General features: G+C 38.7%; 1 protein-coding gene across 3 annotated transcripts in view; it reads right to left on the bottom strand.

The window, feature by feature from the left end:
- LOC122573241 (peroxidasin-like) overlaps positions 1-27152 on the bottom strand; it is a 342454-nt gene that overhangs the window by 232791 nt on the left and 82511 nt on the right. For all 3 annotated transcript variants that reach the window (XR_006318689.1, XM_043739338.1, XM_043739339.1), the window contains 3 exons: positions 20213-20358; positions 9534-9607; positions 8515-8664 (listed from right to left, as the gene is read on the bottom strand). Coding sequence is in view for 2 of the 3 variants with exons in the window: in XM_043739338.1 (XP_043595273.1) it covers positions 8515-8664; positions 9534-9607; positions 20213-20291 (303 nt within the window). In the remaining variant the exon portion in view is untranslated. The remainder of the gene's footprint in view (positions 1-8514; positions 8665-9533; positions 9608-20212; positions 20359-27152) is intronic.

Below are 27152 nucleotides of genomic sequence, written 5' to 3'. Positions count from 1 at the left end.
AATAAGAAGAAAGTTGAAAATCTTGCAAATGTTAGCTGCAGTAGAATTCAGTGATTTTTGGTTCGCAGATGATTTCGAATTAGATTCGACGAGAGTTTTAGGTGCATTGTGATGTTTCAAAGCACTCGGTGGTTGCAGAAGCCTTCGAAGATATCGATGGTTGCAAGGGTATCCGATGATTCAGAGGAAATCGGAGTTTTCCAAGCTATCCGGAAATTCCGATGTTATCGAGAAGCTTAGAACGAGCCATAGGTTGATGTCGGATATTCTCGAAACTTCCTCAACTTCGGATGATATTGCTGACCTCTGAGCTAGCTGGACATCGTGCAGGTCTTTGACCTGCATGATTCCACAGACACTGGAATTCTGTCACCTTTTGCCAGACCTCTAACCACTGATATCTACGAAACGCTTAGATAGTCTTTAAACCTTCCACAAACACGAAACTTTTCGATGGCTGTGGAATTTCTAGCAACCCTGCAACTCTGAAATAATCTTTGGTCCTTTTAAAGTTCGACGGTAAGTCTTCCTCGAACCTGAGAACGATCGTCGAACTTCAGCATGATCTTCGAATCCCGGAATGATCTTTGAACCTCAGAATGATCTTAGACTCTCAGAATGTTCTTCGAACTTTGATTCGCTACGTCGAACTTACAGCGTTATAAACGATCAAGATCTTTTTTGCTCACTGGTGAAAATTGTTTTCAGTTGGGGACAGCCTCTTTCGGTAACCGATAGTGCTAAAAAAAATTGCCTTTAGCTATCGAAGATCATTCGAGATTCAGCGATCACTGTCTTTTACTCAAACAAAAATTACCTTTTCCCTCGATGATTTCAATCAATTGCTCTGTGTCGTTTTTCGTGCAATTGTTATATCATACGATACATAAATTAAGGGGAGATCGTAGAATATTAGAACAAACGAGCGTACTAGGATATTAATTATAAGAATGCGCGTTTGCATACTAAGTGAAATTAAGATAAGTGATCAAATAGATTATTGGCAACTACTCGACGCTAACTAGATCGTATAAAGTAAGTTTTACGACATTTCGTTTTGATTACTCTGTTGATGGCACGAACGTCACATGAATAGTTCTGCGAGGGTATAAATATTGCGTTGCCAGTCGAACGGCAAGGGTGTGTTCTTTCCTCCACCCTCTTCTTCTTCCTTTTCTTACGGTCGAACCACGCGGGTGCAAGCGTCACGTCGGTTCAGAAAGCAAAAGCGGTTCGCTCGAGGGTTCTCGAAAGAAAAGATATGAAACTGAGACACCATAGAAGAGGAACGTCGATAGGGAAAAGGGGAGAGAGAGAGAGAGAAAGAGAGAGAGGGAGAGGGTTGGAAGTTGAAGAGAAGGCGCGCCGTCGCGTCCCGGTTAAAGAGGATTCGGTATCTTTGTTTGCTGGCGAATTAATCCGAGCTCAAGGCCACTTTTACGCGCAACCGTCTCTGATCCTGTCTCATCCGCACGAGGACTATAGCCTCCTTCGGATTTTTTCATATCTGCCAAGCGTTACCCACGGTGAGCCAAGTCCCCAAGGATCTTCCACGACTTTGTACGCTTATCCGGCTAAATTCCACCAACATCCTGCCATGATATACCATACGGGATTACTCGTTTTTAACGTAACTTCCCATTTTTGTCCCAAGATCATATCGTTTTAGTCGAATTCCAACGAAAGTCCATGCAAAGTTAATCTTTTCAGAAATTCCTCCACGTTTCTTCGTACGAATTATCAAAGGAAGAAATCTGACGTATTCGACGTAACGTTAAAAGTTCCAATTAGAAAACAAAAGCTACGAACCATTGTCAACCATAATGAAGGATAAACCACGTCACCAGCGCTCAAAATCGCAATTCACTTCGAACTAGCCTATTAATTTGCCCTTTGAAATTTCGTTTCACGATCGTTGACAAAGGATCCGTGTCCCAAGATTCCATGATTCGCGTTCGGAAAATATTTTTCCAAGGGTTGGTCGGTAGAATTAATGAGGGAAAAGTAAACGAGAGCGAAACGGAATTCTCTTTAACGTCCCGAGCTGTTAGCGTGACACGTAACAATTTCACCTCTCTCTCTCTCTCTCTCTCTATCTCCCTCTCTCAGCTCATCCCTCGTATCATCGCGATTCGCTCGCGAGCAATTAGCGCCAGCACCCGCTTACTCGTTAAGCTAATTACACGTGTACAAACTTGCAGTGGCTGTTAGACGAAAGGAGGACCGTCAAAAGTTCCCTTTCCCTGGTTGTTATAAGTGGAAAAGTAGGTGGCAGCGGTGCTTCGGTGACTCGAGGGTCACGCGGATGGTTCGCTGGAAACGCGAGCATCTCCGCGTTACTGATTCTTCGCTTCTCCTCTCTCTGTGACCGACTTAAGAAACTCCTCGAATACGTAAACGTACTGGGATTGTCGAACCGAGTTGCACGAGGCGCGACGATTATCAGCGAGATGGCAAGTTGCAGAGTAACGCGATCACAGAATGCAGGTGGCTCGAGAATACAGAGTTGCAACTTTCCTTCGATCGAATATTTAGCTCTTTCGCGTTCTTGCCGTCTTCAAAATTCTTTTTCTCCTTCGAAAGTGATTCTTCTCTCGTCTGCCACCGACATAGCAAGCTTTCTACATATTTACGGGAAATTTCAAGATACGAAAATAAAAGGAATGTTCGTAACGTACAAAATATACGAAATACTCAAAGTAGAGAGTGATCCTGATCATAATTTTTTAATAAATAAGAAAGAGTCTCTATCAGCTTCTATTTCTGTAGTCACGTTTATAAAAATATAATTTTACATAAGAAGTCGGCGATCTTTCGTAGTCGATCTTTTCGTATTTTATATTTTGCATCTTATCCTCTTGGACTAATTGTAGGTAAACCAGGAGCGTTTGGTCTACCGACGGACGAACGCAGTCCGTTATCTTATCTTAGACCGTTCAACGAGAATGTTTGACTCGAGTGCTTTAGATTATAATGCGAAAGAACTTCTGAAACTCGGAATGCATAGGAAAGGAGCATAAAATTCACTTTATATCGACTGGCAACGATGGAGACACAGGGAAAGAAGGTCGACTGAAACAAATTCCTCGTTACTTTTCGAAAAGAATCGCACAAATTGGATCCGATCCACCGTTTGATACAGTTGCGATAAAAAATCAAAAAAGAAACGCATCGTTCTACGCTGATCCGCGAATATCGATCGATTGCTGTAATGGCGATTGATCAGGAGGAGACAAAATTTCACGTAAGAAGAAACGAGATTGTACGAAGTATAGCGTCGTTAAAGTTATCAATCGACGTTGTAGAGAAACGGCTCTTTTGTTGGTGTTAATGAAGTTTCAGATCGAGTCGGGCTACCAACCTCTTAAGACAACTGACAGCCTTCCAGAACCAAGTTTCACCGTTGGATGGTGTATCTCCATGAAACACCGACTTTGGACGCGATCTTAGACGCACGAGAAGTTCTCATGCGGTGAATAATTAAAAGTTTTAGAAGCTTTCACAGTCGTCGAGATTTAGAGCGGGCGTACTAAACGTCAGATTCTTCGCCAACTAGTAAATTACATCAAATCGTTGTTTCCGGTGTTGGGAAATGAAAGAAACTTTGCAATTTTTGTCAAGTATTATTGGGTCAGGTCATCGACCCCTGATGAAAGAAACTCATAATCAGCTGTCTTCGATTCCTCGAATTACCGGTAAAGATTTTGCGTTCGAGATTTATAAACGTCTCCCAATCTTAATAACAATTATAATCAAGCAAAATCTGAATAAATCGTTGCATATTGATATTAATATAACCCAGTCGAACTGAATAAATCTTGTATATTAAAAGTAATTATTTATTTCGAACAACTTTAATCCTCTCCCGTGCCAGTATTCCTGCAGATAGCAGGTTAATCGAAACGTGGAATTTATTTGCCAGTTGCATTAAACGCTAGTTAACGCTACCCATGTGCATGCAATTTATTGATTAAATCATTAAGAGAATAAAACGGTTTGGAATCTTCGAATAGCGCAGCGCTTTAATTAAGTGCAACAAGCTTTTTTGATTCGTTCCTTTCAGTCGTAAGCCTCAGTAAGCGAATAGTAAACAAAACAAATCTAATTGAAATAATTCTTAGATTGTGTCTGGTGGCAGCAACTACCATATCGATCGGAATTTCGAATTTAGATTTCAAATCGTATCATCACGTTCAAGCAAACGCGGCAATTCATTGAGAACGTGACATAATAAAATTTTTGGTTCGGTAAAATTCATTATAATTTGTTGTTAAGATCGTCTGATCTATGTATGCGTGTAATACAGTTAAGGAAATGGAAAGAAATGGGAAATGTGTATAAAATATAACTTAAGTTACGTAGTTTTAACGGAACAAAAATTGTCAGAAGAATTACTATGTTTGTACAGCAGCGAAACAAAAATTACATCTTTTTAACGGTATCCTTAATGATATCAACTACGATCATTTCGATCCAACTATCCGCACAAGCTTTCGCAATAGAATGTAACAATGTCAAGAATATTTTCAAATTTTTATTGCATCTACCGTTTGTTAGTTAAACAAGCAAAATGTAATCTCGAGTATATTAACATTTTAAGCAAAACTGTTCTCTATGTATATAGTATCTATGCATGACACGAGATAAAGTAAAGTAAAAGGAAGATTTAATCATTGCGAGCTTAAATTTTCCAAGCTTTTTAACTGAAAACACCTTCCACGGTGTGATAAAGGTGTTTACTTGGGTTCTTGGCTTCGGTACGCGAAGAAGGTACAGTTAATAAGCCAGGATCTTGGATTTATTAACTTTTTAACTGGTCTGCGCGCTTCTGCAACATTCGCGGTCGCCCTGTATAATCTGTACACCGTGGAGAATCACGTTAATTTGATTTTTCCGTAGTCATTTTGAAAACTTGCCACTTATTAACTGCCTCAAAGTAAAAACGACCAAACTTCTGGCAGTAATTTCAAGTTTACGCGAAAGTGAATCCGCGTTTCACGTTGCAGGAACGTTGCTACGAGATCAATGGTGCCGTCAACTATATTGCGGATATTAATAAACAACAAATACTTTCGTATCAGATATTAGAAGAATTTGCAAATATAATTTTTCTAACTCGTTCCTTCTGCATTCAAAATGAACCCCAAAAAGATATTTCTCTGACTTTTTTTTTTTTCTTTTTGTTGGGCTGTTAAAAATTTTTCTGGCTGCTTTCAAATATCAGATACAACGTTCCTCCCGCAATTTTTTCTCTTTTTAAATAAATCGATACATTTGTAGAATCGATATAATTTTATACAACGTGTTTCGGAATCCAATATTTTCAATTTCGTTTATGCATCTCGTCGCTCGAAACTTTACCCAACCATCGCACGAATAACTATTGCGTGATTGCTAGCGGACAGACGTTCGCGTAAAAATGCTTTCAGCAGGAAATTTTTATTTTATTTTAGTATCCGTATTATTGCACCAATTTTATTACTTTAGAACAAATAAATCCTTCCCATATTCGTCGATGATCTTACTCGTCAAGATTCGCATTTAAGCGATGCTTAAAACCTCGTTTTGCTACATCGTATCAGAGGTCAACAAATAAATTCCTACGATCCACCAACGATAAAACCGCAGAAGCGCGTGAAAATCTCTGAAAAGCGTATTACGATATATACCCAGGTTATCGAGAATCTAATAATGTTTATTCAACAAGAGCCCTCGTGTTCATACGAAAATCGTTACTCTTGAAATATTTTCCAAAAAGAAAAAAATTCTAATTTATTGAACTCCGGAATAATTAATATTCCCCTACGCTACCACCGGCTTCGTTGTAAGCGAGAAGAATAAAAATTTGTGGAATATACGTAATACGAAAGTATATGTAAATTATTCAAAGCGAGACATACGCTTACAATAATCGCTATTTAGATAAAACAAACGACGATTAATTTAACTTTTTAAAATTACAACCACATTTTATTCATCGCCAGACATCGCCAAACGATTCAAGGCGCGTGCACGCAATTGCCTTATCAGGTCTCGAGACAACAACTTTCCTCGCTCGATCAGGCTTGCCTTCGCTTAAGGAGATTGAATCACAAGAAACGCAAGCGGAATATGCTCGTAGCTTGGTCGTTCGAAAACACGGGGTTTGCGCGCGATATTGCCAGGTTCGACAGCGATTTATCGGCGAGGTACCGCGAGGTACACAATAAGCGGAACGGAAACATTTGCCGCTATTTCCTAACGCGCGACGTTCTTTTTATCGCCGATGCTCGAGCGGAACTCGTCGTTGCGACGTCGAATAACGTCGCTGAAGGAAAGGAAACTCGTTGTCCCGCGGAGACAGCGCGGCGCGGCGCAAATTTATCGCCATCTCTTCAACGGATTTATATACCAGCGCGGGATGATTTTTACGCGAACGAGGCAACAGCTTCTTCTTCTTCTTCTTCTTCTTCTTCTTCTTCTTCTTCTTCGGGGAATGGAAGGTTGTATTATAGCGAAATGGTACTAGCTTCGTACCATTGCGAGAAGACGGCATGGTTCGCTTAAAGTGGCCACCGAGGAACAAAGTTGTAACGTTCGTTGCAAAGTTTCCAGCCAAGTTGGTTTGCATCGATGGTGAAAGAGATTAAATCGATGGAAACTGTTTTGGTATTGCAACGTTCAATGGAATTCGATAGGTTTAAGAGATTAAAGGATTAGGTCTGAACGCGTTGTAATTGAGTTTCGTGGGTTATGTGTTTTATAGATTACGTGTTTTATAAGCAATACGTGTTTTAGAACATATTGTAGTCAGCAGGAAATTTCAATATTCCACCGTTCTGTGTTCAGATGTCCTTACGCACACTTGCTTTCTGAATTTCTTCTTCCTTCCTCTTTCTCCGAGGCAAGCTAACTTAACTCGGAAATCGAAGCAAGACACCGGTATATTAATGAAATTAACGTAATACAAAGGGAATATCGTATCTCGAAAATACAGGTATTTCGAGGATACAGGTATTTTCTTTCGCAGTTCGGTCTTGCAGAGCGCAATTAAAATACAATTATTGCCATGTTTTACCGCAATGTTCGTGAAATTATCGAAAATTAAATGATATCGAGGAGAACAAAGACGCGATAAAACGCCATCTTTCTACAGCGAGGAAAATAATCTTACGGGAACGTTCCATTAGCTACCACGCGAATGGATCATTAGAGGTACAAAATACAATATTTTTCCAACCTCCTACGATCGAACTCTGCGTCGGCCAATTGAATTAAACCAAGGAAAAACATTTTACTAATACCGTAAATACATAAAATTCTATTAAACGAGCCACGTTCGGCAATTTTATCCATATTAAAATTTATTATTTCAAAAATTAAAAAATTATTCCTATAATCGACGACGAAAATTATATCAAATGCAGTGCACATACATATAATTTATCGTGCATTTTCAAAAGTAAATTACAATTCTCTCACGCTGCTTTCGCCGTTGTATAATATTTATTTACTTAACAGCTATTTATCGATACTTGTTAATATTTATTATTATTTATTTTCTAACGCCTATTTAATAATACTTATTTATTCGGATCAGAATTCTTCCCTGCTAATTATCAAATGATACAAATTCTCAGCAAAAATCATATCATCGACCAGAAAGGTACCGAGCTATTTTTCTTGTAGAAAAGGACGTCCTCGACGAAAACGATGTAAATTTTTCGAGGAAATGCGACGCGAAACCGATTGTCGTCGCAAACGATTTCACTTGATCGTCGAAACGACCACGAAACGAAGTTAACTGTAAAATGAAACTTTAGTGGCTTACAACAGACTGACAAAGGGCACAGGCGCGTGTCACATCGATAAAATCTCTTCTAGTCGAACGGCTACGAAATTAAGAGGAAAATATTTCACCGTCGTTCAACAGAATTTTCTTCCTATGAAAGTTAGAGTAAATGGGAGGAGGAGAAACGATAACGGATAAAACAAACGCAACCAGATATTCCTGGTGAACGGAGAGTTAACAACGCAAAGCTTTTAGGAACGAGAAAGCACGAGAAGCAGAAAGAAAGAAAGAAAGACAATGTCGAACTGGCAATTGGGACGGAATCGATATCTGCTGGTTTATTTTTCTAAGAGATTTACCGATTTTCCGAATCCATTTTTTCGCGTGTATAACTCCGTCCTGATCGCGTTAAATTCTAATGTAACCGAAAAATCGTACGTCGCGCTCTAGAAACTTTGTAGAATTTATGGTGCAACAGCGACGTAATAAAGCGAATTATTCCGTGAAGCAAGATTTTGCCAAAGGAAAATCCTCCGAAAGGATAGGAAAAACACAAGAGTTTCGTGAAAAGGGAAGCACAATCGCGTGAGAAAACTGTGGATAACGTCATTTCTGAAATTCTTTAAGAAACGTCCGGGTCGCTGAATTCACTGCGAGATTATACAGCTGATGCTCCGCCGAGGATCGAAATATGTACGAGCACTGGCTGCAATGTCGAGGAAAGAAGAGAAATGAGGATTTACCTTAAGCGTATCCTGCAGGTTTTGTACTCTACAGTGCATATATACTTGAGCACCGAGTTGCACGGTAATGTTGCTCTCTGGATCTTCGAAAAAGGGCCTCGGCTCCGGAGTGCCGCCCGTCTCTGTTGCGAAACTTTCCACCTCGTATACCTGTAAATCACAAGGAAAACATTTCACAAATTCCCCTGACATTTTTGTCTCGCGTTTTTTATGCAAATCTCCTATCCCAATCCTATTCAACATTTTTATTACGTCAGTGAATTGTGTCTTACTATTATCCGTAGCGTATTATCATCGTTATTGCTATAACGAAATCGTTTTAGCAAAATTATCGTCAGTTTATTGGATCTCTGCTATTTCTATCGCAACGTATTAGGTCGTCCGAAAAGTTTCTTTCGTTTTAAAAGGAAATAACGAACGCACATTTTCCGTTTTATATTATTTTATCGAACTGCCAATGATCCATTTTGTTCTAATAAAATAAACGACGTTCGACAGATTAGGTTTGTTAAACTCGTTTGTATAAAGATGCGTCGTTGTAAAAGACGTGTCTGGAAAAGAAAGACACCTTTCCGACAAGCTAATGTAAACACCGTTTCGATAACATAAAAAGATCGATAAATTGCATAAAGAGAATCTCGGTGAGAAGAAAAAGAAGAATTTTGTTTCTCGCTAACTTTCATCTCCTTCTGTCCAGTTTGCCGTTTGATGTATCAACGTACAAATAATATAATAATAATAATACGATACTTGGGTTTCGTTGAAAGGCTATAAATCACGGAAGAAGAATCTTGATAAGAAGCGAGGGAAGAATTTAGGTCGAAGAGAAAACAGATTGGCCGCTTTGTTAAAAGTAACGTAAATATTTGAAAGGACTTTTGTCGCGTTCAGCTTCGCGTCGTCATAAAGAGATTACCGCTTTGTCCAACAAGCAGCTGGAGAAACGCGACAAAAAGTGGGCTTCGTAGCTTTTCGAAAAGACATTTTAACTGCTCATTCCAATTATACAGCCGACTTACCTCGGTAAAAGGCGAACTGAGCTCATGCCAGAACGACCTCGGCAGGTTTTCCAGTCCAGGAAACGGCTTAGCACCTGAAACAATTTAGAACCAGATTATACGTTTCGCAGTCTAAGCTTTATTACACGGATACAACGATATAATTAAACTTTCCCGCAGATTTACTGCCCTCTCTTATATCCACACTTCTCGTTACAATAAACGAACGACACCCTTGATTATTCGAACGAATACGAGCGTGGTTAGCCTGATTAATCGATTCCACGTACATTATTCCACGATAACGAAAATTTCATTAAACGCCATAGAAACGTTCGGCCGATTAAACAGGTATTATACGTAACCGAATTGGCCTCGTTACGTGGTCCTCGAATGTATGATATTCCTCATAATCGTTCGAGGGATACGATTTTCACGCTTTGATTCGATTTCAGGACGAAAGCTCGTTTCAAATCTTTATCTTATTTTGTCGATTTTGAAATCTTAAATCGTCCTTACCTCTTCAGATAGAAACATACTTAGCGTTGTACGATAAAGTTTAGCTTTGTCATAGAATTAAACTTGAGGGGAACTTGAAAAAGATCGATGATAGAAAAGTGCAAAAAATAATACGATAGAACGAAATACAGTTAAAATTCTGTTGCGCTTAATAAAATTGAACGGCTCCATGGACATCTATTTACTACGAAAGTACGTACGTGTGATCGCTCTAGTATTTTCGCATCTGACACGTTTCCGCTGGGAAAACATTTATACTTTTTTTTATTATTCCGAAATATAACTAAAACCAAACGAATAAAGCTTTTATCTAAAAAATGTTTTTGATGGATGCATCAAAAAATGGTATGCATGACGTGGTTATAAAACAAAATCAATCGATGCATTTTTTCATTGCAGCAATGCGTAGTATTTCTATTGTTCGTGTGTGTATTTCATACTGTACTGGGTTCAGCTTCGAAGCTAAGCTCGTACGATTAACAATTATAGTATATCGACGATCCCGTGATCTCGTCATTTCAATTTTATGGGAAGTGTTCTAGACATATTAGATAGGACAATCATAGAAATATGCTAAAAAATTTAGATTTTTAAAACGACCAGAGAAAATACAAATAAGAAAAGAGTTCGATCGTGTCGTTATTTACGATCGATAAGATTTTTATTGCAACATGCAACGAACAGATCCTTTATATCTCGAGTAAACGGATTAACTGGCGTTGCCTTTTAACAAACAAATCTTCGTTTCTCCGGCGAGACGAAAGAAATGAAAGAGACTTGGTTGGCAAGCGAGGAATAAAAGTTTCCACGGCGATCGTTCGGAATCACCATGGTAAACCGAGATCAACGTCAGAACGTAGATCCCGTGTTTGGATTCTGTTTTGCAAAGAAAAACAAAACGTTGTCAGTTGTCGGGTCGGAGAAAAGCAATGACGCCGCGTGCAAACAGCAACCGACCACGTCGTTAGCGTAATAGACGCAGAAAATCGAATTACTATGGAAACAATCGCCAAGTTGGAGAACGAGTGCAGCGCAGTGGAAAAGTTTTTCACTTTGCAAGGGGGAGTAGAAGGAAACTCGTTCGACTGTCGACGAATAGAATGGCCTTATCAGCAGCCAGCACACGCGGCCGTACGCGAGTTTCCAAGACGATACACATAAATGTATTCCCCTTGCAAGGCTACACTCCGCGTCGGATACCAGAGAACAAGGGAAAACTTTGAAATAAGAGATCAGCCGTAAAAAGCACGAATAGAGAAGGTTGACAGTGTTCTCCTATTGAGTTATGCTCGTAACAATGATTATATGTTGCTGAAACTTAATAAAGAAAGGCTGTATCCGTAACGAAGTTTACTTCAAACTCCAATCTTAGTTTTGATTTTTCATATTACTCGATGCAAATTATTTAATAGAAATTGTTAGATGCCGGAGAAACTGTATGGAAACTTCGAATAAGAGTCTGTAGCACATTTTCGTCAAAGTTAAACTTTTTAATTAATTACCCCGCTAGACGAGTTTGGCAACGTTCGTCGGTCGTTCGTTTAAGAACATCGCTTTGCAATTTTCCAGTTGTAAAATATTCTGAGAAACGAAAACAGACGAACAAACGTAAGGAACCGTGTACTATAGCAGCCATGTATTGTAACATGCTGGCAAGTTTAGGCACGTGAAGCTCGATGATCACAAATATAGGAAGCTTGAATCCCCGATTGGTAAGAGGACACAAAAGTCCCAATAACGAACATGGCTTAACACTTTGACGTTGGTCAAATTGGCCACGTTGGTCTCGTATGACCGGTTACGGTTTCTCCTGTGACGCCACGGTGGTCATTGGTGACCGGAACGCTTCAACTTACAATTACAAAAATTGAATGAACATTGACAGTTAGGGCAGTTTGAATATAACCGATGAATAGGAGATACTTTGGAATAAAAAGTTCCTCATCGAACGATTAAACATTTTTATTAGAACATCTTGCATCTAACGGTGCACTGTGTTAAAACACTTTAAACATAAATGTGGCTCGTCGATACAATCTGGACGATAGATGGTCACCTTTTTGACCCGGTTCTTAGCAATTTTTCATCCTAACTGTTTGACATTTTTTTATACCACTCTCTGCAAAATTTTCCTGCCAGATACGCTCGCCCTTCTTTCTTCCGCGTTTCGTGTCGCGATCTTTGTCGAATAAGTATATTTCACGGCTCTGGTGAACGGCACTGTGTAAAGTGCATCGCGAGTGCCATTCTAAAATCCGATACCTTGATTTTCGTTTTTGTTGCCTGTTTATGGAGTATCACCGCGTTTGAAATTGATGTACCTAACGATAACTCTAAAGCTAATTTTATGCACCACTCGAGGGTTCTTCTATGTGGCGTAGAATATGCTATCGTTTGATCGGATAAATCTACAACACATTCTCCTCCGTTGTGATCTACCACTACCATTGGTTTATCACGAACATAATTTTCTTTTACCTCTACCATTTCAGTCGAATGTTTCGTCGAAATCATAAAAATAATCGTAATACCGTTTACTAATATCTTCTACGCGTTTCAACGATATATTCTGCGCGTTTTGCATACGACGAAATATCGAGTGCGAGTGGTTCGTTGAAATAAACGAAGCCCTGTTACGATACGTCGCTATCAACTGTTAGCAAGACGTAACGATGGTCAGCCCTGACCACCAACAAGATAAACGGTCCATCGGGGAAGAACGTTGTCTTACATCGTCAATTTATTATTATTTTGCCATTACGCTTCGAATAATAAAAATACTCCCGTGGCGTGCTGAGCGAAACGTGTGATTTCGGCGTGGCAGTCAAAGTGTTAACCGCAAGACCATGGAAATTTGTATCAAGTGGTCGTAAGGTATACCTCTAACATCGGAACAGTGAAACTCGTAGCGTCAACGACTTCAGCGTAGTGGAATAGGATTAACTTGAAATAATCTTGAAATCATCAGACGTGACACTAAACTATGCCCCAGAATCGTAGAATTCGGGAAATTTTGATGCTTATCAAATTTTTAAATCACTGACTAGAATTCTTTAGTAGCTGTCAGAATCATAGAATTCGACAAGAATGCGTATTTTCAACTTTACCAGATTTAGATTTAGATTTAGATTTAGATTTAGATTTAGTTCGGTAAAATTCCATGCCATCGTCTAACTGACAGATATGTAGCAGTATTGTACAAGAATTCAACAAAGTGGTAGGTTAAATCAGAGCACATTATAGAAATACGAATCATTTGTTCGTTTCGGTTAATTTAAAGTATCGATCACATTATTTAGAGGATTTTAGAGCCGACACCATTATCGTAGGATGCAGAATTCAGGGGTCTGGCACCTTCACTCGACTCGACTGTCTCGAAATCATCCACGCTGCAATCCTCATGACTGGCCTCCTTAGTATCCAATTCCAGGATCGTTTGTGTCGCATGTTACAACCACAGGTTACCGATATCGAAGTTCATTAAACAAGGGTCATCTGCGTCATGTTTCACCAGCTGAGAATTTCGATATCGAATTTCCTGGCTATCAAAGTTACTATAACCGAAAGCTGACACGAAACAATCGAATGTAACTTCTCTTTACGCAAACAATTATAGTTTTTTTTTTTTTTTTATCGTGAGATATTCGATTTCAAACGATAAGCTTCGAAATGGTCGAAAGAATACAGTTTTTTAAATGTACTATTTTTTTTTTTTTTTTTTTTTGTAGAGGAAGTTATTTTTTAATACTGGAGCTGCCAAGCTAATCAAAACGACAGACTTTTGTTTTCGCAAAATACATAAACGCGTACATATCTTTAGGGAAATTGATGTTTAATTTTACCGAGATAGAAATATAGTTACACGCACTCGTTTATCTTCACCATTTTCCTTCAACTCTAATCAACTATGTACAACGTATTTAGATACCTGTTAAAAGTCAGCGGTTCTAGCGTTAAATTACTAACAGGTCTTTCGTAAATCTCCAGCAATAATCTTCGAGTGTCACACACCATCGAATTAACACTAGAACCAAACACGAAGCTGTTTCTACCAAAACCAGTGAAAACGACTGGTCTTTAAAAAATACCTAATAATAGAATATTCTTATATTTATTACTTTCTTACAGAAGCAATTCCATTATTAATCATTATTAGTATTATTAATCCATTTGGGACCATGATCCCTAAACGAGGGTCGACACATTTATAAAATTGTAGAACCAGTCATCTTCATTGGTGTGGCATTTCTAGTATTAGCATCTAGAGATCTAGCGATCGATCCGGAATTTTCCTGATAACTGACATCATCATGTAATATCGAAAAAAGGGAGGTATACGCCTGGTATATTATATATTTAAGTTCTAGTTTCTCGGGAAAGTATAAGTTGTAAATTTAAGGTATAAACTAAGAATCGTCAGAATGCTGAGGAAGAGAGAAAGAGAGGGAGAGTGTAAGTAAGAGTGTATGCCTTGATGACGTCAAAGCTAAATGAGTAAAGTAGTGGGAGAAGGGTTAAGGGTCAGCAATTTTTGACCTAAGAAGACAGAAGTTGGGAGCCCAGTGTTAGAGTAAGAAGTACGAAGATATTGTGGTCAGTTTTTGTATCGAGTATTGCTTGTTAAAGTAAAACTAAACTTAACTTCGAATAAACCATCCTTTCTTGTCCTTGCTCTAGACTATTTTGATACTACAATCATATCGAATGATAGGCGGTAAAAATTTGAAAAACGTGTGGCAAGTTGTAGAAAACGAGGAAGCTGGTTAATTGGGGTTCGATAAACGGATCGCAGGACCCTTTTACGCTTCGACAAGTATCAGTCATCTCGACTGTCATTGGCATAAGTAGCCTCGCTACAAAATTATTTCGAGTTCGAATACATAAAAAACGAAATAAAATTCATTATATTATTCTTTTAATTATCATTGCGAAAGTCATTACATCATTGCGGAAGAAAATATAACACGAAGTAGGAATTTGAAAATAAAATTGTAAAACCGGTCAATTTGACTGGTGTGGTAATTCTAGTGTTAACGACATATCTGCGACAACAGATTTCAATCGATCGATGCAATGCATCCGAACAAAGACGCGATCGACTACTGAAATAATAACTCTGTTTAATCGCTCTTTCTTCGGTTCGTAATTTCGCCGAGGCTGAAATGAAGTGCCGCTCGTTAATTTAATCGCCTTCGGCTCGCAGCTGCGTGCTTCTCGCATCGTTTCACTCTGCGATGCCCAGATATGCACGCGTATGCCTGCGCATATATCGAAACAATTCTTGCATAATTCCCGCGGTGATCGCGCAGCTATTCGTCGCGAATAAAATTGAAACACGCGCGGGCTCTTCCATTTGTATTCGTATGACACTCGTTCGGCTTGTTAATTTACTGTCCCTTTTTAACGCATTCACTCGAACACGATGTTTCTGACGTTCCAATCTTGAATCGAATAAAAGAATAACAGAGGATGGTAAACGTACAGTGTGTTCGTTGAATGTTTAAGGAGCGAAAATATTGAAATATCGCGCTACAGTACTCGATCATAGCACGCAATTCGCACATTCGTGGTCGGCCGGATATTTAAACGGATGTATACGTAAATTTCTATATTTCTGTCAAGACAAATAGAGAAAATTTTCCAAGTTTTTTCAGATAAATGTATTATTTGTTTATCGGGTTTGCTTTCGGTTGAAAATCAAAAATCGCGTCACCTTGTTTATCGACGTGTTTCGAGATTACGTTCGAAACACACACAGAGCGTTTAGAAAACTTTAAATAAATGAAATCGTCGAGAGAACGTCGTTACAAGTTAAAACGATCTTTACCAAATATATAAACGTGATTAATATTCACCAACTAGTTTGATAAGAAATAATACGGTAAGATGTTAAACCCGAACGTCTAAGCATAGGAACCGCTAACTTTCATAACGTAAAAGTAATTTGAAGTTGTAAAACCTTCTCCCAGGAGCATACTGAGATTGAGGCTACGGTAGCTTCTAAACTCCATACAAAACACTTTGTACCGTAAACTTTACGCGAAAATCGTTACCTGTTACGGAAAAAACGCTCCTCTAAAAATCGAAAAACTTGGAACAACATTAAAAACTTCCAAGGCCCCAGCCACCTATGCTATACTTTACCAAGCGCCAAACCGTTAAAACTTCCAATCACTTCGACATTTTACCATATTTATTCCATTCTGTGCTTTTTAATATCTTAATATACTCCGTTCTACAACAGTTCGATTTCCAACATTTTCGAACGTTACGTTTCTCTCGTGATATTTAAATAACGAGTGCAACAATTCGTACATGTTGTATATATAGCACGTAGATCAATAATAAAAAAAAATATCACGCTTAATTAAAATGCTTGACTAAAATGAAAGAAGAATTCCTAGCGTTCGTGACCTTTTCGCTCCAACTTTGCGTGAAACGCGAAAGTTGATCGCCTTCAGAAGAAAGCACGAGACGAAAGGTTGTTCGTTTGTTGAGACCAGAATAAGAATTAACGTAAAAAGAAACAGAACACGATATAATACGATGGGATTAGACGAAAACAGCGGAATTAAAGTTACGTAATCGAAAAGTAAGGTTAGAAACGGTCGTTGAAAAAGTAGCTGCTGAATTTAGAATCCTATGAAAATCTGTGCTTTGCGGAGAACGGGGCATTAAAATTAAGGGAAACGTGAAATGTAACAAAGTAAGCGATTTTTTGCGGCATTATTGTCGCGTTACCCGCGATTGAAAAGCTGGAAAAAGTAATAAAGTTCCTTTGAGTCGAAACCGGAGAAACTGAGCAATCTCCGTCGGTTATAAAGGCCGTGGCGGCTGAAAGAGACACAGCCAGCCGAGGGAAATAAAGTAAGGAAAGTAGAATTCGAGAGACCGCAAGGGGAAGCAATATCTTTCCATCAAATTCGGCGGTTGAAACGGCGTTGGGCCGTTCTTCCGGAAAGACTTACAACATGGAAACCAGCCGTTTTTATTTCCACCGGCGAAAGAGATACTAGCCGATTCCGAGTTATTTGCAGAAAAACCGTTTTAACATATCTAACCGCGAAGCTATCTCGGTTTCTCCTTGAATTTTCGACCGCTGCTACACAAGGGATCCGTCCCTTCCAGCGATCGTATTACGAGGAAGCGATTGCTTTTTGCGTTTTTTGAGAAAATTCAATTTGAAGATTTATTTTTTACGCGCGAAATTGGCCAATTGCCGACTGAACAGAACGAATATTTAAGGCCTCGTTTTCGAGGGAACAGAGTTTGAGCATAGGTCGTTTAATTAAGAATCCGCCTTGTCCTCGTTCTCGACCAATTTTCAAATTTCCAAACTGGAAATTCTACATTTTCCGTTTGTTTTCATAACCGTGGAAAATTCCTTCTCTTCATTATTCGCTGTTGTACACTCCGAAATTATCACAGTTCGAGCTCAGACGATAAATTTTCAAGCTCGATTTTCTTCGAAACGAATGATCGTACGAACAAATTTCATCCTACATTTTCGACTTATCTTTTCACGTTTCAGAATCTTCCTTGTACCGATCGTATTATGATTACTGCGTTACACTTTTCTAAGCTTGTCAATGCGTTTGGTTTCGCCAAACCGATCTCTCTGCTCGGGTTTCAAACGATTTTAGAAAGGACGACGGGATAATCCTGAGAAAATTTATCAGCTTGAAGCAAGACAGAAAAAGAGCCCGAAGAAGGGAGAAGGAGAGAGAGGAAAGTGGTCCTTTCTGGTAGGACCAATCTCGGAAGCTGAATTCAACGGCTACACAGATATACAGAGTGGCGAAAGAGAGAAGAAACGAAAGGACTTCTAATATCTGCTAGAAAGACGGATGCACATAATCTTGCAAGAAGGATAAACGCGGTTACCGGTCAGGATTTCGAAATACGTCTTGGGAATGTCGTCCGTAGCATTACTCGACCGGTTCGTATCAAGCTCCGTGGTACAAAGGAAATTGTTTGCGCAGGCAACCTCGTTTTAAACTGCTTCGATGATACGACTCCTCCCTTCTTCCAATTTTTGTTGCGAGGAATATAATAAAATAAGAAACTGTAATAAATAATATAGGTATATTTGTGAACGAAAGGATACGGAAGGAATGGAAATATTATCAAATTACTCAAAATGTCTAGACATTTATATTTTTATATAATCAATATAAGATGGAATAAACTAAACCGATCACATTTTCTTGCAGCATTTTCCAATTTCAAATTGGACAACGTAAGTGGCGGTTTTCGAATCGAAAACCACATCGAACGGTACGTGACTTGTCGCTCGGTACAGCGTCCAATTTATGGATCCTATCCGTGGCCATGGGATTTATGGGAATCCAATGCCTTAATTGGAAAATTATAGGACAATGTCTGGAAGCGGACCGTTCGTCCCACAGCCCGTTACTCAACGCGTATAATCGACCCCTCACTGATAGCTGACTTTCACAATCGCGCCTCGATATTTTCTGTCTCGATAAGACAAGGAATCAGATATCCTGAATTCCAGCTAACGCCAACACAACTGGAGAAACTAACTGCGACCAAATTTCTGTCAGCAATCGTTGAAACGCGACTGGTCTTTTAAATTCCGATTCAAAAACGACAAATATTCGGAATTTTGTCATTTGATGGTAATGACAAAATCCGCAATCGCTTACTTTCCAACCCAATATATACTTTTCAACAAGACGGTGCACCGTCACATTTTAGTCGTCGTGTGAGAGATTTTTTAAACCAACGTTACCAAGGCTGGATTGGTCGTGCTGGAACAATAGCTTGGCCACCACGCTCTCCTGACTTAACTCCGCTTGACTTTTACTTATGGAGCCATATTAAATTAATTGTCTATTCTGAAGAAATTGCAAGTTGCGAGCAATTGAAGGAAAAGATTATTGTAGCCTTTCATACTTCAAAACGATCGAATACGTTAGAAAGTGTTCATAGAAATTTAATTAGAAGAGCAGTACCATGTGTTCGGCAGAATGGGCAACATTTTCGGCAATTTTTGTAATAATAAACTTTATGATTGCTTCATATTATTTCATTATGTATTCCTAATCTTCCGTCACGGCAATAATATCCATCGAGACAACGATCTACAGTGAGATTCGTTATAACGAGACGTGATAAAGTGCGCGCGTACCGAGCGAAAATTCAAAGTCGATTTTCTCGAAAACAAAGCCTCGAGCGAAAAATTTTTATTCTATATTTTCGACTTCTTTTTTCGCCTAGAATCACCCCCTTTCCGCTTGTACCACCAGTTACCAACCACCCTGTATATGTTTTCCCTCTTTACTATCCATTGCGAAAAAGTAAAGAAATGTTTACGAGTTATTCGGATTTCTCTATCGAATATTTAGAAAGAAAAATATTTTATCGGTGTTTACAATTTTTCTTTCTTTTTTTTTCTTTTCTAGTTTATTTATTTAATCCACCCCCGAGGATTATTGGCGACTGCAGTTGTATAAAATTGTATTTCATAGAAATATACGATATTCCACTAAACTCGTACATCGTCCTTTGGTTATAAATACGTAAAATAATTTTTCACTTTTGTTTTATCGTTACGTCGTCTATAAGCGTTTATGCGTTAACGCTCGTTATTTGTCGAAGTTCATTGTTATTTTCAGTCTCATTTACCGAAGAATCGTCGATTCGATCGGTCCAACAATAAATAACATATTTCCAATTCGTAAAACAGCTGATGTAAGTATCGCAGAGCAGAGTGTGAAATATCTCTGGAACAGCGTAAAAAAGGAAGAACGTTTCGAAACTATGTATTTGTTTCGATAGAACGAGGAATATTTGTTTATTCGCAAACCTTGATTCCAATTTGGTAAAAATCTGCATCGCGCTAATATTTGAACAATGCAAAATTGGTATTGACAGCTGCCCTATATTCGTTCGAATCAAATTATCCCGTGTATCTAGCAAATTCAAGTAAATCGAATTAAACGCGAATGTTTCGAATAAAAGCGAAATAGGCCAGAATATACGTAAGAGCAAAAAATACAAAGTTCCACGATATCGTTAACTGGCTCGCATAAAAGATATGTAAGTTACTTTTATAGTACGGACAATAGAAGTGTAGGATCGTAGAGCGGAGAGAGTCGAATAAAAACATTTAACCATGTGAAACAATTAACCGTTGGAAATTTGCATACGCTTACCTAATGAGGTGGCGGCACACAAAACGTGTAGCTGGTGAACCAAAATGGAGGCCACCACGGCCGAAAGACGACTCAACATCGTAGTCGATTCTCAACTCATCTCTGTTTCGAAAGTTGAGACGCGGTGCCTCTCGTCTCCTTCTGATCTGAAATTTTAATGCAACTATATTTAGTATCGATTCTTAATATTTCATTCTTTTAATATTCATTTTCTTTCTTATTCTTATCTTGCTTATTTATCTTCGCGTTTCGTGTTTCGAATTTCGTAACATTTCACTCGTAAAATCCTCCCTTTTCAAGGTTCTCCTTTATCGAGTAAACCAATTTTCAAATAGAGATCTTTATATAAATCTTATCTTTAAGATATAAAGCTGAAAGCGTGCGGTGATAGATTATGTCGACAAATTGACACGGACGATTGAACCTTATCGTTGGATAATTAAAGATAAAGCGTGGAACAAGACGAATGCGGTCGTTAATTATACTCAGCTACCCCAGTGCACGATGTCAAACGATCCCGGCAAGCCTACCGAAATCCCCCTGGACTTGGAAATAACACCTCCGGTTGCCTGGGGCTGACCCAATCGGGTTCACGAGACACAAAGCCAGCCCAGAGATCAATGCGTTACTCCGCCGATCTATGTGTATGTCCCAGAAAAAGGATCGACCCTTTCGCCAGCCGGATTAACAGTTTTACACGCTGAAAAGCCCGGTATACTCTCCAGTGTCTCGCTTCTTTGCAAATATCGTCTTAATGAATTTCTAACGGATCCGTTCCCCTTTTCGAAATTCATATTTCATTTGAATTATTTATAGGGGGAAAAAATTCCTGTCGAAGGATGGACGTTCGTGGTCAATGCAAATTTGAAATTCAGGCGAAACCGATGCAAATACGGTAGAACATTTAATAGAATATCTTTCTATTTTGCAATTTTTTTTTTTTTTTTTTTTTACTAATATTAAAATAATTTACTTTACGTGCGTATTGCTGTATTTAAAATTATCGTTCGTATCTAACGCGCCCTTATTTTTCGTGCGTGTAATCGTTACGTGTTTAAAAATTCGTACCTCGCGTAGAACAAGTTCATTTTCCATTGATTTTAGCGAGATGATTATGAAATAACGAGAAAGAAAGGAAGTAGAAAATAATGGAAATGTAAGCACGTAATCTGTCGGTCGTCGTAACGTTTTATTCGATAATCATCGGACGGAAATCAGCGAACTAGTCCTTTAAACGTAGCTGCGTTTTATCTCGAAATTTCGTCAATTTTCCATTACGCTATTGACAGATGTTTCCTACTTTCTACCTAAGAAATAAATTACATAGGATTGCGCGGCACGAGCGTAGAATAATATTGTAGAAACGCTATACGAGATTGCAAAAAGAAAACACCAAATAAACTAACACGGTTACGAAGATTTTAATGAACGCGCGAGTTCAAAAACAATTTAACGCAACAAAATCCATAGGGAACAAATGCGGACTAAACAATTGCAACTTTGGCGGAGCGTATCGAGAAACGTTTAAAAAACGAGCAACCGAACGATAAAAGAAGACCAATTTGCCCGGTCGTTTCAAAAGAATCCGTAGGAAGAACGAAACTCGTCAGGCAGACAAAGCGAGTTCCCGTTCGAGTCAATCGCTTTGAACGACGTATGTAGACTCAAAGGCCGCAGTAAATCAGACGGTCGGTCCAAGTCAAATAGAAGATTGTTACCACGAAATTCCGTGTGATTCAATTTGACCGGAAGTTCGACCGAAAACACGCTTCTCCCTCAAGTTTCCTGATGCCACCGTCCTAATGAATCTATCGGCAACTCTTGAACTCCGTACCGTCATGCCGCACCCTCGCAACCCTTTCACAGGGTCGTTACAATTCGTTCCATCTAACGTACGATTCAGACCCGTAAGCGAAAGCCTTCGCGGTTGCTCGCGAAACTATTCGAACGATTATAACAGTCTTTTACGAGAGTATGTCAGGTGTCTTGTACGAAACACTTGGAAATTTCACTACGACCTATAGAAACATTTTACGAATGTACAGAGTCGAGCGGTAGTCGTAGCGCAACCGGACAGGGAATGATCGATTCTAAGTGAAAAAATAAGTGGAAAATATAGGATAAACATTTTTCATACGACGCTTCGTTTCCGAGAAAATCGAGTTTCCAAGTTGGTCGACTGTGCGTACTATCGTTTGGCTGAATATCGGTTAGGTGTATGAATAAACAATTCACAGGAGATTATTATACGCGTGAAAATAAGTAAAAAACGTGGAACAAGATTTTTCCCTTTTGAGGACTTGTACACGCGCCTGATACGTTTCCAAATTTATTTTTCTCGAAGATGAAGCGTCTTGTGAAAAAGTATTATTCCACGCTCTTGACTTATTTTCAAACGTAGCTGAACCCTCTGTCGAATATTTACGCTCGTTTAGTCCGCAATTAGCAAAAATTCAAATATACTGGATAAATCTTCAAACTTAATTTTCTCGATTCTCGCAAAAATGTTATGGCAAAGTTCTTGCTTATCCTTTCAGGTGGAATCATCCCTCGCTCGGTTGTACCACGATTATCGCCCCACCCTGTATCATTACGTGTTACAGGAAACTCGTTGAAACCAATTTTAAGAACTTTGAACTTTGTGAAATATTAGAATTGTTAGAGCCTTTGCACAATTATCATGGAGTACAGAAACTACAGTGCTAGTGAAATTTCACACGATTCGCGTAACGGGTTTATCAAAATTTTCTATGGTAAATGTTGAAATATATTCGTGAGCCGCTGTATACCTGTTAGACTAGACAGCCACCATAATACAAACAATTTCTTCTCGTCCTTGCCTCGGCAAACTGTTCTAACAGCTGTCGTTTCTACCCAGAAACTTCCAAATTATTTCGATGTCTCACGCAGGTGGTACTCACGCGACAAGTGGCAGTTGTGCGAATGAAAAAGTTTTGCCTCGGTGTCTAACGAAATCCAGGTGATAATGCAGGCAACAAGGGGCAGAAGAGCGAAGGAACGTAAATGTTTCGCTTTTCGTTTTTCATTTTTTGTAGCAGCATTTGTATTTCTCTTCGTTACCGTTGTATATACTAAAAATGTTTCTTTGATAAAACACGTTTCAGAGTATCGCCATGTTTTACTACGTTAAACTCGTAAGTGTACTTGGTTTCTTGGATTAACGAGAAAATACCCAGAAGCGGCCGGTAATGTACGTGATATCGCGATGATTACACAACATTAACGCGCTCAACTATTTCTAGTATAATGTACGTTTACAATGTTTACAAAATGTTTACAAAAGTGGCTTGATCCTGAATGTTAATTATCCTGAGCATCCTACTCCCAAACGCTTATCCGACGTAAGTATCCTAAACGTTGTGAAACGCGATATTAACTGACCTATATATGAACAATAATGAAAGAAATCCTGTAAAAAGAACTACACAAAACACTAAAAAATTAACACAATGGAGACGTATAGTGTAGAACGTATTCTAGTTCAGTGGAGAAATTATTTCCTATTTTCCGCATCATACAACGCAACCATCGAGCAACGAATCTCAAGAACGAAATAAATATTCCATGAGATATCCTCTTTTCTTCGCGTCGTTCTTGTTTCGCGTTAATTTATCGAGAAAGCTGACCAAGGCTAGAAATTACGCAAGTGCGTTATTGCATGGTCGCGTGTAACTAACGGCAAATACAAAATGAAAAAGGGTTACGAATAAACGGACAGAGCAGCATTTATTCTCGTACTGTCCTCTCGCGATTGGATTACAACCTACTGTTGCTTCGTACGGTGAACGAAAAACAAATTCGCGCGAGACTAACACGCGAGCGTATCGCGTAATCTGTTCACGAGCGAAGAACATGCATTCGCTTCCGTTGCGAGCGCACGAAGGTTTTTTTAAAACCCTGCGCGGATTAATCGTTCGACAGGATCGTGGCGAAAAGGGCTTAATGTTATCACGTCCAAGAACTACGTGTATCCTGCGCGATTTGTTCATCTTCTTGTGAAATAGCGTTTGTACGCGAGCGATTAATTTTCATTCATTTTAGAAAGTAGAACACTGATAATTCGATTTTAGAAAGTGGACTGTGAGATTTTTCTCTATCGAGGTTCGTTTCAACTTAAAATTATATTAACAAAAGAAGATTGAAGATCTCCTTCCAACGTTAAAGGACGATGGTATCCCGCTGGGGGTAGCCATACACATGTTATTTAGCAACAGAGCTAGAAAAATTTGCCGAATGTCCAGCTGGACAAATTGTAAAGTACAAATTACATGATATTAAAGAAAAAATATCAAAGGACATACACATTCGAATATACGCGTAACGCGCAGGATTAATTTAAATATAGTTTAACATTAAACTAATTTAAAAAAACAAAAGCTCAATGCAAAGTAAACGTTGAAAGTTTCTTATACGAATTATAGAGGTTTCTCGTTCCAAAAGTATCGGTTTACAATTCCGAAAGATAAACGAAAAGGTACAATATGCAAACTAAAAAGCTCAAATTTCAATAAATAGAAATAGCAGGCCAACGAACGAAATTTATTTTATTTACTGCAATTCTTAAGCCATTGTACGAATAAGTTACCAACTTGTGAATAGAGTTATTAATAAACAGTTAGGTTACACGCGTTCCGGTTTGCATATTTCATCACTGTCAGAAACGTTATTTGCGCTGAAAATTTCTACTAGACGCGCTACAAAGCTTACACTGCATACTGCGCTACTGATAGTCCATCGTTCGCGGTACTGCAAGCTTACAACATACGCATGATTACCGCAATGCACAGCTTACACGTTGCAACGTTGTGCAATCAACACGCCATGCCTTCTATCGCAACTTGCGGGCAACAATTTATTCGCAGCGCGATAATTCAACAATTAGCCGGGAAAAAATTTCATTATGTCATTATATTAATTGCGTCATTATTCAGCTCGTTGGAAAATCGTACGGGTGTTAAAACGCGGCACACTTCGTGCGCGCTAAATCTTTCCAATTTAATAGCAATTACACCAACATACCGGCTCACGAAAGTATTTCAATGCTTAGCATAGAACAATTTTACGACCGTATTGTACTTGTTGCATAAAACATTTTGAAATTTATTTCGAACGTTTTCGTGAGTCCGTGCATGTGAATTTTTTAAATTCGGGTTTCCAGCTTCGTGACGGAAACTAATATAACACCGCGAAAGAAATTCGAGCATGGTTGTGAATTCGGGAAGGAAAGAACGGCAAAGAAACGTATACACGAAACACTTGCGTATCAAATGTTCGTAAAATATGATATTCGATAAAAATATTCCGTGCGTGGACTATAATTCCACCGGATATGTTGCTTTTTTAATGAAATTTCCTCTTAATATTTTACATTAAGCATGAACGGATATTATATCGTTTAATTAATATAATAATCTTGTTTCAACTTATTTACACACGTGAACGCTTACTAAACTCTCGCAAATGAATTTCATAAAATCAACACACTCTCGTGCTTGTTTCATTTAAATTAACCCGTACTATTTGGCCATACGATTTTTGCATAACCTTCCGGATAATATTTCTGTTACTATCGCAAATAAAAAGAAACGTTAGTAACAACGTACATTTTAATATGGCTCTTGATGTATCTTTCTTCAAAAAGTCGTTGCTTCTTTTCATCTCTGGGATATGTTCTATCCCAATCCCTTAAATAGGGAAACCAAATAAATCATAGAAATCAAATAAAACAATGAGTTTATATCAGTAAAATGTTTCAAATTATTCAAAGTCGAGCGACCTTGTCGAAGTAACTAGTTCAAGAAAAACTCTACGTCTTTATTTATGTATATCCGTGACCTGGAGACTGCTATTACGCAGAAATATTCTAAATAAGGAGAGGTACATATTATTGTACCCTTGAGTATACATTATGTTTTGGATTGCAAGGTCTAGCAACAAAGAAACTGATGAACAGATTTCTATTGACGTTCCCTGTAGCCTCTAGCCCAAGCTATAAGCTTAACTTTTTTGGTAATGTCCTTTTGCTACAAATATATGAACGTGCTCCTTATCGTTCCATTGTTTATTGTCTAATAACATTAAGAGAGTAAGGATCCGAATCGGCATAAATTTACACTTACACTTATACCTTTAATTATTTCAATATACTTTTCTATCACAAATTCATCCACTCGTTCTTCGATCAGTCGACCTCAACCTCAACGGGGTTGATCCAGCAGGATAGCGGAAATTTGAAGGAATATTTCAAACTAAGTAAATAAAAAAGAATTAAAAAGAGAATCGAGTGACTGGAACGAACGCGAACTAAATAATTTACAACGCTGTGACTTCTAACTACCGTTTCATCCCTTAAGCAAGTACCGATCCTTCGCCAAGCATTCTCCATTGTCGGTGGAAACAATGGCGACCGAAGGGACGATAATTAATAATAATTTCACAGACACGTGATCTCTATCGATAGATCTACCATCGGTTAGACGGGTAGACGACGGGCACCGTATGTGAAATTTAATAATCGGAAGCGAACGGACAGGCAATACGTCGTCAAAGTGCAGCTCGTGCAAGTGGCGCGATTCAGTTATTCAGCGTTTCACGAGGAACACCCTAATTTCTCGTGTGCCCAATGGTTTACACGGGGGTCCGTACCACCAATGCAATTAATAACTTCCAGCTCGAGAGCCCGCGGCTAATAGCGGTTAGTTTGTCGGGTCCACAGAGGTTTATTGAGCAAACATTGCTCGAAACTACAATTGCCGAGGTCCTAGTGCCAAAATCGATCGATCTACCGCTTACCGTCAGGCTACTGCTAGAAGACGCAGTAGTCTAGCGGAAACTGCCACATTCCGTCAACTGTCTTCGATGAAACTTTGATCGTTCCTTTCGTACGAAGTTGTGATTTATTCGGATTCATAACGAGCAG

The sequence above is a fragment of the Bombus pyrosoma genome, linkage group LG11, assembly GCF_014825855.1.
Source record: "Bombus pyrosoma isolate SC7728 linkage group LG11, ASM1482585v1, whole genome shotgun sequence".
Lineage (NCBI taxonomy): Eukaryota > Metazoa > Arthropoda > Insecta > Hymenoptera > Apidae > Bombus > Bombus pyrosoma.
Note: the sequence above shows the minus strand (reverse complement) of the source record. Positions and strands in the feature narration are given on the sequence as shown.